Below are 14,639 nucleotides of genomic sequence, written 5' to 3' on the forward strand. Positions count from 1 at the left end.
TGAGAGGGTATCTGTTGGGTTTGTAGACAGTAAATGGCATGTGAGGTAAAGGGGAGGGGAGAGGAAATGAAGAGATGCTGATGCTCTGTGGAAAGGTGAAGTGCTGCCGGAAATCTCTGAGATGGTTCATGTAAAGAGGGAAGAGCTGCTAATTGGGACATTTGAGCTATTTTGAGCAAATTGTCAGGACATTGAGATGTTTAATGAAAAACCAAGACTGTCCAGGAAAAACTGGGACATCTGGTCACCTTACCAGTATCAGTTTAAACTGCAGTGGGTTTAGTTGTGAATGAGTTAAAAATCATAGCTAGGAGGGACTGGGGGAGGGGAATGAGCCAGGCCCATATAAGGGCAGGGAGGAGGAGAGAGGCTGCGAAAGCTCAGTCCCAGCCTGTCTTAGTCATTGAGGACTGTTTCTCAAGACTGAGAGGTGCCGGTCAGTAATGACTGGAGAGAAAGGGGGGGAGAGAGAGAGAGAGAGAGAAAGAGAGAGGCACATAAAGATACAGATAGACAGAAAAATACAGACAGATAGATAGACAGAGGCAGACAGAAAGAGAGAGGAAGGGATTGAGAGAGAAAGACAGAACGAGCCTGCTTGCCTGCAGGATCTGTGATCAGGCGGATCTATCTCTTCCCTCTGGATGTCCCTCTGCCGACAGATCAAACATGTTCCATGTTCTGCCTCTGGGTTGAAATAACCAGCTGCATTGCTAGGATTGAAACAGGACATCGTGGATCTCAGTATGGACAAGTTCCTGAGAGAGGTGAGTGGTCTTCCATGCGGCCCTGATAATCTCTCCGATAATGATTCTCCTGCCTCCACAGACGAACATTCTCATCAGCACGAACAGATCATTATGTAAACTTCACAATTGATAGAATGACAGAAGTCGTGCACTTTGTTCCACTTCTCATTATTTGGGATTAGTCGGGTTTGGTCCAGGATTGGCCCGGTGTTAGCCGGGGCTTAGGTGGTACTGAGTGAGGGGCTGTGGGCTGATTGAGATAGAATTTCAACTCCCCGAGATTGCTCTGATTCTTCCACTCCAACATTGCGGAAATCAAACCTTCAGTTCAGCAGCAAGGTGAGATGTTGGAAACGTGGGTGCGAGGGTCAGTAATGAGGGAGCGCTGCACTGTTGGAGGGTCAGTACTGAGGGAGCACTGCACTGTCGGAGGATCAGTACTGAGGGAGCACTGCACTGTCGGAGGATCAGTACTGAGGGAGCACTGCACTGTCGGAGGGTCAGTACTGAGGGAGCACTGCACTGTCGGAGGGTCAGTACTGAGAAGTACTGGACTGTTGGAGGATCAGTACTGAGGGAATGTTGTACGGTCAGAAGGTCAGTAGTGAGGGAATGCTGCATTGTTGGAGGGTCAGTATCAAGGAAGGGCAGCACTGTCAGAGAGTCAGTACTGAGGGAGTGATGCAAAGTTGAATTTTTAAAAATTCATTTATGGGATGTAGGCGTCGCTGGCTGAACCAGCATTTATTGCCCTTGAGGGCATTTCAGAGTCAAACACTTTGCTGTGGGTCTGGAGTCACGTGTAGGCCAGACCAGGTAAGGATGACAGATTTCCTTTCCTAAAGGACATTAGTGAAGCAAATGGGTTTTACTACAATCGAAAATGTTTTCATGCTCATCTTTAGACTTTTAATTCCAGATTTATATTGATTGAATTAAAATTTCACCCTCTGCTGTGGTGGGATTCAAACCAAGGCCCACAGAGGATTACCTTGCATCTCTGATTTATTAATCAAGTGACAATACCACTCCGCCACCATCTCCCTAGTTCAGTACTGAGGGAGTGCTGCACCATCAGAGAGTTAGTATTGAGGAAGTGCCGCACATTCGGAGGGTCAATACTGAGGGAGTGCCGCACTGTTGGAGGGTCAGTGCTGTGGGATTGCTGTACTGTTAGAGAGTGAGTACTGAGGGAGTGCCACACTTTCGGAGGTTCAGTATTGAAGGAGTGCTGCACTGTCAGAGGGTCAATACTGAGGGAGTGCCACACAGTCAGAAGGTCAGTGCTGAAGGAATGCTGCACTGCTAGAGGTCAGTGATGAAGGAGCATTGCACTGTCAGAAGGCCAATACTGAAGGAGTCCTGCACTGTTGGAGGGTCAGTACTGAGGGAGCATTGCACTGTCGGAAGGTCAGTACTGAGGGAGCGCTGCACTGTTGGACCGTCAGTACTCAAGGAGCACCACATTGTTGGAGGGTCAGTACTGAGGGAGTGCTGCGCTGTCAGAGGGTCAGTACTGAGGGAGTGCTACACTCTCAGTGGGTCAGTACCGAGGGAGTGCCGCACTGTCAGAGGGTCAGTACCGAGGGAGTGCCGCACTGTCAGAGGGTCAGTACTGAGGGAGCGCAGCACTGTCAGAGGGTCAGTACCAAGAGAGTGCTAACAGTCAAAGGGTCAGTACTGAAGGAGCACCGCATTGTTGGAGGGTCAGTACTGAGGGAGTGCTGCGCTGTCAGAGGGTCAGTACTGAAGAAGTGCTGCACCATTTAAGAGTCAGGACTGAGGGAGTGCTATACTGTTGAAGGTTCTTTACTGAGGGAGTGCTGCAGTTTCGGAAGGTCAGGACTGAATGAGCACCGCATTGTTGGAGGGTCAGTACTGAGGGAGTGCTGAGTTGTCAGAGGGTCAGTACTGAAGGAGCACTGCATTGTTGGAGGGTCAGTACTGAGGGAGTGCTGCACTGTCGGAGGGTCAGTACTGAGGGACTGCTGCACTGCTGGAGGGTCAGTCCTGAAGGATCACCGCGTTGTTGAAGGGTGTACTGAGGGAGTGCTGCAACATTGGAGGGCCAGCGCGGACAGAGCGCCGCACTGTTGGAGATTCAGTACTAATCGGGTGATGCAGTATTGGAGGGGCAGCACTGACGGTTTGCGGCACTGTTGGAAGGTCAGTATGAAGGGAGTACTGCACTGTCAGAGGGTCAGTACTGAGGGAGTGCTGCACTGTCAAAGGATCAGTACTGAGGAAGTACTGCACTGTCGGAGGGTCAGTACTGAGGGAGTGCTGCACTGTCAGAGGGTCAGTACTGAGGGGTCTTTGGTAAGTATCTGGTAAATGGAGAAGTCTTATTTATTTCTAAGGTTCGAAATAGTACAGCAACTTGTGGTAAGATTTGTAAAATACATCAAACAAAAAACGTAATTGAATAAGTTAAGCATATTAAGATGGCTGGACAGGTGATGTCTCATGGCTACAGCATGTGGGACCCTGGGCACCAGTGAGATCCAGGACAAACACGCCTGCAGTAAGTCTCTGCGGCTTGAGGAGCTTCGGCTCAGAGACATTGAGCTGGAAGCTGAGCTGCAGACACTGTGACACATCAGGGAAAGGGAAAGTTACCTGAACACTTTGTACCAGGAGGCGGTCACTTCCCTAAGGACAGGGTCTTCTGATTTGGAAGATGGCCAGTGAAAGGAGGGTGTGACTGTGAGTGAGGCAGGTAAGGGGACCCAGAGGGCAGGAGTGCAGGAATGTTAGCCCCTGCAATTGTCCAACAGGTTTGAGGTTCTCTCAGGAGGGGAGGCAGTGCTGGCGGTGGTAGTGGTATTGTCACTGGACTGGTAATCCAGAGACCCAGGGTAATGCTCTGGGGATCTGGGTTTGAATCCCACCACAGTAGATGACGGAATTTGAATTCAATAAATATCTGGAACTAAAAGTCTAATGATGACCATGAAACCATTGTCGATTATGATTAAAAACCCATCTGGTTCACTAAAGCCCTTTAGGGAAGGAAATCTGCCCTCCTTATCTGGTTTTGCCTACATGTGACAAATGCAAGGGCAATTAGGGAAGGGCAATAAATGCTGGCCAAGCCAGTGACACCCACAATCCCATGAACAAATTAAAAAAAAATGTTTGTTTGGATGAGAGTGGGGGTTGCATGGTGGATGAGCTGACTGACCATGGTACTGTGGTAAAGGAAGCCATCCAAGTGAGGGGAGCAGAAAGGAATGTAGTGGTAGTAGGAGACAGTATAGTCAAGGGGATTGACCTCTACACCTCCATCCCCCACCAGGATGGTCTGAGGGCCCTTAGCTTCTTCCTCGAACAGAGGCCCGAACAATCCCCGTCCACCACTACTCTCCTCCGTCTGGCTGAACTTGTTCTCACGCTGAACAATTTCTCCTTCAACTCCTCTCACTTCCTCCAAATAAAAGGTGTGGCTATGGGTACCCGCATGGGCCCCAGCTATGCATGTCTCTTTATGGGGTATGTGAAACATTCCTTGTTCCAGTCCTACTCCGGCCCCCTTCCACAACTCTTTCTCCGGTACATTGATGATTGCTTCGGTGCTGCTTCATGCTCTCGCCGGGACTTGGAAAAATTTATTAATTTTGCTTCCAATCTCCACCCCTCCATCATTTTCACGTGGTCCATCTCTGACACTTCCCTTCCCTTCCTTGACCTCTCTGTCTCAATCTCTGGTGATAGACTGTCCACCAATATCCATTACAAACCCACCGACTCCCACAGCTACCTCGACTACAGCTCCTCACACCCCGCTTCCTGTAAGTACTCCATCCCATTCTCTCAGTTCCTTCGCCTCCGTCGCATCTGTTCCGATGATGCTACCTTCAAAAACAGTTCCTCTGACATGTCCTCCTTCTTCCTTAACCGAGGTTTTCCACCCACGGTCGTTGACAGGGCCCTCAACCGTGTCCGGCCCATCTCCCGCACATCCGCCCTCACGCCTTCTCCTCCCTCCCAGAAACATGATAGGGTTCCCCTTGTCCTCACTTATCACCCCACCAGCCTTTGTATTCAAAGGATCATCCTCCGCCATTTCCGCCAACTCCATGCCACCACCAAACACATCTTCCTTTCACCCCCCCTATCGGCATTCCGTAGGGATCGCTCCCTCCGGGACACCCTGGTCCACTCCTCCATCACCCCCCTACTCCTCAACCCCCTCCTATGGCACCACCCCATGCCCACGCAAAAGATGCAACACCTGCCCCTTCACTTCCTCTCTCCTCACCGTCCAAGGACCCAACAACTCCTTTCAAGTGAAGCAACATTTCACTTGCATTTCCCCCAACTTAGTCTACTGCATTCGTTGCTCCCAATGTGGTCTCCTCTACATTGGAGAGACCAAACGTAAACTGGGCGACCGCTTTGCAGAACACCTGCGGTCTGTCCGCAAGAATGACCCAAACCTCCCTGTCGCTTGCCATTTTAACACTCCACCCTGCTCTCTTGCCCACATGTCTGTCCTTGGCTTGCTGCATTGTTCCAGTGAAGCCCAACACAAACTGGAGGAACAACACCTCATCTTCCGACTAGGCACTTTACAGCCTTCCAGACTGAATATTGAATTCAACAACTTTAGGTCTTGCGCTCCCTCCCCCATCCCCACCCCCTTTCTGTTTCCCCCTTCCTTTTGTTTTTTCCAATAAATTATATGCTCTCCCCACCCCCACTAGAGCTATACCTTGAGTGCCCTACCATCCATTCTTAATTAGCACATTCGTTTAGATAATATCACCAACTTTAACACCTATGTGTTCTTTTGTTCTATCGTTGGTGACATCTTTTGATGATCTGCTTCTATCACTGAGATAAAAACAAAAAAACTGCGGATGCTGGAAATCCAAAACAAAAACAGAATTACCTGGAAAAACTCAGCAGGTCTGGCAGCATCGGCGGAGAAGAAAAGAGTTGACGTTTCGAGTCCTCATGTCGAAGGGTCATGAGGACTCGAAATGTCAACTCTTTTCTTCTCCGCCGATGCTGCCAGACCTGCTGAGTTTTTCCAGGTAATTCTGTTTTTGTTTTGCTTCTATCACTGCTTTTGCCTACAACCACACAACCCCCTCCACTTCTCTCTCTCTCTCTCTCTCTCTCCGCCGCGCCCCCCCCCCCCCCCCCCCCCACCCCCAACCACACACACCTTAAACCAGCTTATATTTCAACTCTTTCTTGAACTCGAACTCAGGTTCTGTTGAAGGGTCATGAGGGCTCGAAACGTCAACTCTTTTCTTCTCCGCGATGCTGCCAGACCTGCTGAGTTTTTCCAGGTAATTCTGTTTTTGTGAAAGGGATTGACGCTGCTTTCTGTAGCAAAGATCAAGAGCCCAGACAACTGTTTTGCCTGTGTGGTGCCAGGGTGTGGGACATCTCCTCAGGGCTGGAGAGGAACTTGCAGTGGAAGTGGGAGGACCCAGTCATCGTGGTCCATGTAGGTATCAATGACATAGGCAGGACAAGGAAGGAGGCTCTGCATAGTCAGTATGAGGAGCTAGGCACCAAATTAGGAAGCAGAACCTCAAAGATAATAATCTCAAGACTTGTCATCATTGATGGTCCCTCAGAATTGAGAGTAACTCCTGTCAGCCTTGGTGAGATTTGAGATGACTGAGCAGCCCAATTCTGAATCCACATGTTCTTCCGCAGTGGGGGCACATTGTTGCGCAGGGGAGTGGAAATCGCAGCACTGGGTTGGCTTCCTTCTCCGTCCTCTGCCGCCGTCGTTCTACCTCACTGTCGAGTCACTGAGCCTCGAAGTGGCTTGCGCCTTGATGGAACAGGTGGTGCCATGCTGAGTGATCAGCAGCACTCTCCTCCCAGTCGGTTGAGGTGTTAATGCCTCCGTGCTTTAGGTGACCTTGAGCGTATTGTTATAACTTTTCCTTTTGCTGCCCTTTAAGTGTTGGCCATTGGAAAGCTGTGAGAAGAGAACCTGCCAAGGGAGGCAGTTTTTGGGCATCCGGATACAATGTCCTGTCCATCGGAGTTGGTTCCGCAGGAGCAGGGCTTCACTGCTGGTAGATGCAGCTTCAAGGAGACGCTGTCTGATCCCCAGGATTCGACTCAAGCACTGCTGTTGGAAGCTCTCAAGGGTTTTAATGTAGCATTGGTAGACGGTCCATGTTTTGCTGCAGTAGAGGAGGGTGGTCAACACAATGGCCTTATAAACCAGAACCTTTGTTGACTTGCAAAGGTCCCTGTTGTCAGAGACGCGTTGGTGCAGCTTGAAGGAGGCAGCGCTGGCACAGTTGGCTGGTGTTGGACTTCCTCATCGATGGTAGCCCCTTGGGAGAGGTGGCTGACGAGATAAAAGAAGTGTTACACATACTCCAGAGCCACCTCATCTAAGTGGATGGAGGGGGGGGATGCTCAACTGGCCCAGGGAAGATTGGTGAAGGATCTTCATCTTGGCAATGTTTAGGTCAGGTGCCAACAACATAGGCAGGACAAGGAAGGAGATTCTACATAGTCAGTATGAGGAGTTAGGGACCAAATTAGGAAGCAGAACCTCAAAGGTAATTATTTCTGAATTGTTACATGAGCCACGTGCAAATTGGCAAGAGCAAATAAGATTAGAGAGATGAATGTGTGGCTCGAAGACTAGTGTGGGAGAAGTGGGTTCCGGTTTGTGGGGCACTGATACCAGTACTGAAGAAAGTTGGGGCTGACCCATTGGGATGGTCTATATCTGAACCATGCTGGGACTGATGATCTAGTGAGCTGCATAACTCGGGAAGTCGAGAGGGCTTTAAATTAAATAGTGGGGGAGGGAACCAAATTTACGAAAATGTGATAAGCAAAAGAATAGAGACAAGGTAAGAGAGAAGGGTATTAATATGGGAAACGATAATCAGACTGTGACGGAATGGACAGAGAGTACAATTCTAAGAGTAAAAAACAAAAACAAAAAAACTGCGGATGCTGGAAATCCAAAACAAAAACAGAATTACCTGGAAAAACTCAGCAGGTCTGGCAGCATCGGCGGAGAAGAAAAGAGTTGACGTTTCGAGTCCTCATGAGTTCTGTCGAAGGGTCATGAGGACTCGAAACGTCAACTCTTTTCTTCTCCGCTGATGCTGCCAGACCTGCTGAGTTTTTCCAGGTAATTCTGTTTTTGTTTTCAATTCTAAGAGTAAATCAGCGGATAAGACCAGACATTACAGAAATAATAAAAGGACAAAATTAAAGGCTGCATATCTAAACGCATGTAGCATTTGAAATAAAGCAGATGAACTGATAGTGCAAATAGAGATAAATAAGTATGACCTGGTAGCCATTACAGAGACATGGCTACAGAATGATGCAGATTGAGACCTGAATATTGAAGGGTATGTGACATTTAGGAAGGACAGGAAGTTAGGAAAAGGTGGTGGGTGGCTCTGTTAATTAATGATGGTATGAGCACATTAGACAGGGATGACCTAAGTCCATGAAACCAGACTAGAGAAGCAGTTTGGGTTGAGATGAAAAATGTAAAGGCCAAATGTCACTTGTGGGAATCGTGTACAGGCCCTCTAGTTGTAGCTACATTGTAGGACAGAGTGTAAAAGAAGAGATAATGGGAGCTTTTCAGAGAGATTCAGCGATAATCAAGGGCGATTTTAATCTACAGATAGACCGGAAAAATCAGATGGACAAAGGTAGCGTAGATGAGGAGTTCATAGAATGTTTTCGGGATAGTTTCTTAGAATAGCATGTTTTGGAGCCAACCAGAAAGCAGGTTATACCAGACCTGGTACTGTGCAACGAGGTTGGATTAATTAATTACCTCATAGTGAAGGCACCCTGGGTAGTAGTGATCATAATATGATTGAATTTTACATTCAGTTTGAGGGAGAGACAAATATGTTTTAGACTAGCATTTTAAACTTAAATAAGGGCAATTATGAGGGCATGAAAGCAGAGCCAGCTAAAGTGAATTGGCAAACAAGGTTAAGGGATAGGTCCACAGAGGTGCAGTAGCAGACATTTAAAGGGATGTTTCAGAATACACAGAATAGATACACTGCAATGAGAAAAAAAAATTCCAAGGGGCGAACCCACCATCCACGGTTAAGTAAAAAAGTTAAAGACTGTATCAAACTTAAAGAAAAAGCATATAATTACGCAAAGACAGGTGGCAGGCCAGAAGATTGGACAGAATATAAAGAACAGCAAGGAAATGACAAAAGGCTTAATAAGGAGTAAAAAATTAGACTACAAGAGAAAGCTAGCTGGAAATATAAAGGTTGATAATAAGGTGACGTAGTGGTAATGTCGCTGGACTGTAATTCAGAGACCGAGGCTAAATTCGGGGACATGGATTCAAAACATGGCAGCTGGTGAATTGAATTCAGTTAATGCACCTGGAATGCAAAGCGAGTCTCAGTAATGGCGACCATGAAGCTATCATCAATTGTCATTAAAAACTAATGTCCTTTAGGGAAGAACATCTGCTGTCCTTACCTGATCTGGCCTACATATGACTCCAGACCCACTGCAATGAGATTGACTCTTAAGTGACCTAGCAAGGTCCGTTCAAGGGCAATTAGGGATGGGCAACAAATGCTGGCCTTGCCAATGATGCCCATATCCCATGAAAGAATTTAAAAAATTCTATAGGTATTTAAATCATAAAAGATTTGTGAACCTTGGTCCGATGGAAAGTGAGCCTGGGGATTTAATAATGGAAAGTAGGGAGGTGGCAGATGAATTGAACAGTATTTTGCATCAGTTTTCACTATAGACGACACGAGTAACATCCCAGAAATAGCTGTAAATGGAAGGGAGGGAGGAACTCAGGAAAATTACAATCACCAGAGAATTGGTATTGAGCAAATTGTTGGAGCTGCGGGCTGACAAATCCCCAGGTCCTGATGTACTTCATCCTAGGATCTTAAAAAAAGTGGCTAGTGAGATAGTTGATGCATTGGTTTAATTTTCCAAAATTCTCTAGATTCGGAGAAGGCTTCATTAGATTGCAAAATAGCAAATGTAACTCCTTTATTCAAAAAAGGAGGGAGACAGAAAGCAGGAAACTACAGGCCAGTTAGCCTAACATCTGTTGTAGGATAAATGTTAGAAGCTATTATTAAAGATGTTGCAGCAGGGCACTTAGAAAATTCAAGGTAATCAGGCTGGGTCAACATGGTTTTGTGAAAGTGAAATCATGTTTAACCAATTTATTGGAGTTCTTTGAAGGAGTCACGTATGCTGTGGATAAAGGGGAGCCGGTGGGTGTACTATCCTTAGATATCCAGAAGGCATTTGATAAGATGCCACATCAAAGGTTAATGCGGAAATAAAAGCTCATGGTGTAGGGGGTAACATATTGGCATGAATAGACGATTGGCTAGCTAACAGGAAACAGAGGGTAACCATAAATGGGTCTTTTTTAGTTGGCTGGATGTGATGAGTGCTGTGCCACAGGGATCAATGCTGGGGCCTCAACTTTTTACAATTTATATAAATGACTTGGATGTAGGGACAGATGGTATGTTTGCTAAACATGCTGATAACACAAAGTTAAGTAAGAAAGTAAGTTGTGAGGAAGACGTAAGGAAGCTACAAAAGGATTTGGATAGGCTAAGTGTTATGGCAGCGCAGTTGGTAAATGCCAAGCTGCTCAAATTCAAGAGGGAACTTGAAACAGCTGCCAAAACTGTTTTTGCAATTTGTATAGTATGAGGAGCGGTTCTGAAATTGGGAAATTATGTTCCCAACTACTTGTGATGATTTTATAGTAAGGTAAACATTTATTAAAAGAATAAGGAAACCAAATGAAACACAATTACCCATAAACACACAAATGACTTCACACAGTAAACAGTACTTTAAAAGCGTTTCACAAATCTTAACTACTCCCAGAGCGAACCTCCCCTTCTCTGTTCAGCAATTATCCTGAAAGATTTTAGAATCTATAGAATTCCAGTAATTATTACCATACAGTGCATTTTTCCTTAAGGTATCCCCTGAGGCTGACAGCAACTGGGTCTCCTGGCCTGGCCTTGTTCACACTGTCTCCTGAGAGTTCTAACCAGCTATCCTGCTGCCTTCTGGGAGATCTAAGTAGTTACACCCCTTACATAGGCTTCAGTATTTCCCTAAATGCATTCCTTCCCTTTGATCTCTCTATTATCTCAACCAGTCTCTTCAGAAAGGCTTTCTTCCCAGAATTGATTAAATTGTTCTTTTAGCTCTTAAACTTGTAAAAACAAACTTACCCTATCTTTACATTATTTCTTTACACCTTTTCAGAACCTGCATATACCCCCTTTGAACTAAAACAATACAGTTCAAAACTATTCCTGTTATTGCTTTATGTAAACCACTGATTGAAGTTCCTCTTGGTTCATTAACATATCAAAACCACTGTTGGCTTTAGACCCTTGCTGTCACTCTAGCTCTTAATCCAATTACAGCCTGACTTCCAGCACATAAGAAAATATGCCAGGGTTATTACCCGAAGAAAAATATGACAAATTTCTTGTTTTCCTGAGTGGAAAAAGACCTGGCAAGTGGAGTATAATGTGGGCAAATGTGAAATTGTTCATTCAGGCAAGAAGAATGAAAAAGAAGCTTATTAACTAAATGGTGAGAGATTGTAGAGCCCTGAGATTCAGAGGGATCTGGGTGTCCTAGTGTATGAATCACAAAAGGTTAGTATGCAGGTGCAGTAAGTAATTAGGAAAGCTAGTAGAATGTTATCGTTTATTGTAAGGAGAGTTGAATATAAAATTAGGGAGGTTATGTTTCAGTTGTGCAGGGAACTGGTGACATCACATCTGGAGTACTGTGTACAGTATTGGTCACCTTATTTAAGGAAAGATGTAAATGCATTGGAGCAGTTCAGGGAAGGTTTACTAGGCTAATACCAGGAATGGGCAGGTGGTCCTATGAGGAGAGGCTGGACAGGTAAGGCTTGTATCTACTGGAATTAGAAGAGTAAGAGGTGACTTAATTGCAACCGTTAAGATCCTGAGGGATTGGATGTGGAGACAATGTTTCCTCTTGTGGGAGAATCTAGAACTAGAGGTCACTGTTTGAAGATAAGGAGTCGCCTGAGTGGGGGACTCAGTGATGGTAATACCATTGAATGTCAGAGGGCGATGGTTGGATTCTCTCTTGCTGGAGATGGTCATTGCTTGGCACTTGTGTGGCACGAATGTTACTGCCACTTATCAGCTCAAGCCTGGATATTGTCCATGTCTTGCTGCATTTGGACATGGACTGCTTCGGTATCTGAGGAGTCGCAAATGGTGCTAAACATTGTGCAATCATCAGTGAACATCCCCACTTCTGACCTTATGATGGAAGGAAGGCCATTGTTGCAGCTGAAGATGGTTAAGCGCGGAGAGAGAGAGGTGAGATGCCATTAAAGAGCACGGAGATAGAGACCAGAGACCATCAAAGAGTGTGGAGAGAGAGAGTCAAGAAGCCATTTAAGAGTGCGGAGAGAGAGACGAGAGACCTTTAAAGAACGCAGAGAGAGAAGAGAGAGACTATTAAAAAGTACGACAAGAGAGATGAGAGACCATGAAAGAGCGTGGAGAGAGAGAGAGGGAGATGAGAGGTCATTAAAGAGCACAGAGAGAGAAAGATGAGAGTCCATTAAAGAGCATGAGAGGGACAAAAGCGCGGAAAGCGTCTGATTGGTGATTAGGATTGGTGAGTATTTCTAGGCTTTAAAGTATGGTCTTTAGTTTGTGTTTAGGTCTCTAGTCTTTTTTTTCTCTTTTCCTTAAAAATAACTTGTTAAGTAAAGGATTGATATTGATGTAAAAAATAATTACAATAAAGCGTAAAGAGCGGGGGATTCTTCAAGTGTAAACAGCAGGGACACTAACGTAATTAATTAATAAATTAAATAAAATACGGTAGTGATGGCAGGGCGGGTGATGTGTTGCTGCTGGAGCATGTGGGAGCTGCTGGCCGCCAAGGTGATCCAGAGCGGACATGTCTGTAGTAAGTGTTTGCAGCTCAAGGAACTTTGGATCCGAGTTAAGGAGCTGGTGTCCGAGCTGCAGACATTGTACTACATCAGGGAGGGGGAAAGTTACCTGGACACTTTGCTGTAGGAGGCGGTCACACTCCTCAGATTAGGTAATTCAAATTTGGTCTGTGATCAGGGACAGGAGGGTGTGACTGCAGGGGAAGCAGGTATGGGGACCCTGCAGGTGGCATTTGAGGAGCCTCGGCCCCTGCAACTGTCCAACAGTTACGAGGTTCTTGCAAGCTGTGTGCAGGGAAGATGAGCGAACTGACCATGCATCGTGGTACAGGGAGCCATTCAAGGCGGGGGGAGGAAATAGGAATGTAGTAGTGGTAGGGGACAAGATAATTAGGGGGATAGATACTGTTCTCTGCAGTCATGAGCGTGAGTCCCCAAAGGCTGTGTTGCCTGCCCAATGCCAGTGTTAAGGACATCTCCTCAGAGGAACTTGGAGTGGGAGGGGAAAGATCCAACTGTTTCCATCCACACTAGTACCAACAACATTGGTAAGACTAGAAAGGAGGTTCTGCTGAAAGAATTTGAACAGTTAGGAGCTAAATTAAAAAGCAGAACCTCCAAGGTAATAACCTTGGGATTGCTACCTGAGCCATGGGCAAACTGGCATATGGTAAATAAAGTCAAGGAGTTAAATGCATGGCTCAAAGACTGGTGTGGGAGGAATGGGATTCAGTTCATGGGGCACTGGCGCTAGTACTGGGGTAGAAGGGAGCTGTTCCAGTGGCACAGACTTCACTTGAACCGTGCTAGGACCAGTGTCCTGGTGAATTGAATGACTAGGGCTAAGAGAGGGCTTTAAAAGAAAAAGACGGGGCTATGGGTGAGGGTTCTGGAGAGAGAATACCTAAGCTTACAAAACAAAAGGGTATGGCAGCATTGCAGGGCAGCTATTTAGGTAATGACACCCAGAGTGTGACAGGAAGGGACAGTGTACAAACGTAAAAAATAGCAGCAAATAGGGTCAAAGGGAGAAAAAAATGGTAAAAAGGCAAAATTAATGGCTCTTTACTTAATTGCATGCAGTATTTAGAACAAAATAATTGAATTAACAGCACAAATAGGAGTTAATGGGTATGATCTTATAGCCATTACGGAGACATGGTTACAAGGAGATCAAAGCTAGGAACTAAATATTCAGGGGTATGTGACTTTTCGAAAGGACAGGCAGGAAAGAAAGGGGGGTGGGGTAGCTTTATAAGTATGAGATGGAATAAGTACGATAGTAAGAAATGATCTTGGATCGGGAGATGTAGAATCCAAATGGGTGGAGGTAAGAAATAACAAGGGGAAGAAGACACTGGTGGAAGTAGTCTATAGGCCCCCAACAGTAGCTCTACTGTAGGACAGAGAATAAATCAGGAGATAATGAGGGCATGTGAAAAAGGCAGTACATTAATCATGGGTGACTTTAATCTTCATGTAGCTTGGGAAAATCAAATTGGCAGAGGTAGCCACGAGTAAGAATTCATAGAATGCATTCAGGACAGTTTCCTAGAACAATATGATGTGGATCCAACCAGGGATTAGGCTATTTTGGATCTGGTAATATGTAATGAGGCAGGTTTAATAAATGATCTCCAAGTAAAAGGTCCCCAAGGAAACAGTGACCATAACATGATAGAATTTAGCATTCAGTTTGAGAGTGAAAAACTTGGGTCAGGAGCAACTGTGCTAACCTTAAAAGGTAATTACAAAGGAATGGGGGCAGAGTTGGCTGGAATGGACTGGGAAAGAAATTCAGTAGAAAAGGCAGTTGATGAGCAATGGCAGACATTTAAGAAAATAGTTCATTACTCATAACGATATATTTCAGTGAGGAAGAAGAGTTCTCGGAAGGGGTTAACCAATGAAGTTAAGGATTGTATATTTTT

General features: G+C 45.7%; 1 protein-coding gene across 1 annotated transcript in view; it reads left to right on the top strand.

Moving 5' to 3' along the window:
* Nucleotides 1-436: 436 nt before the first annotated feature.
* Nucleotides 437-14,639, top strand: part of myo10l3 (myosin X, like 3) — a 383,661-nt gene continuing 369,458 nt past the window's right edge. Inside the window, exon 1 of the mRNA XM_041201628.1 lies at nucleotides 437-767. Within this exon, the coding sequence (XP_041057562.1) occupies nucleotides 747-767 (21 nt within the window). The 5' untranslated portion in view covers nucleotides 437-746. The remainder of the gene's footprint in view (nucleotides 768-14,639) is intronic.

The sequence above is a fragment of the Carcharodon carcharias genome, chromosome 12 (assembly GCF_017639515.1).
Source record: "Carcharodon carcharias isolate sCarCar2 chromosome 12, sCarCar2.pri, whole genome shotgun sequence".
In the NCBI taxonomy this organism is placed as follows: domain Eukaryota; kingdom Metazoa; phylum Chordata; class Chondrichthyes; order Lamniformes; family Lamnidae; genus Carcharodon; species Carcharodon carcharias.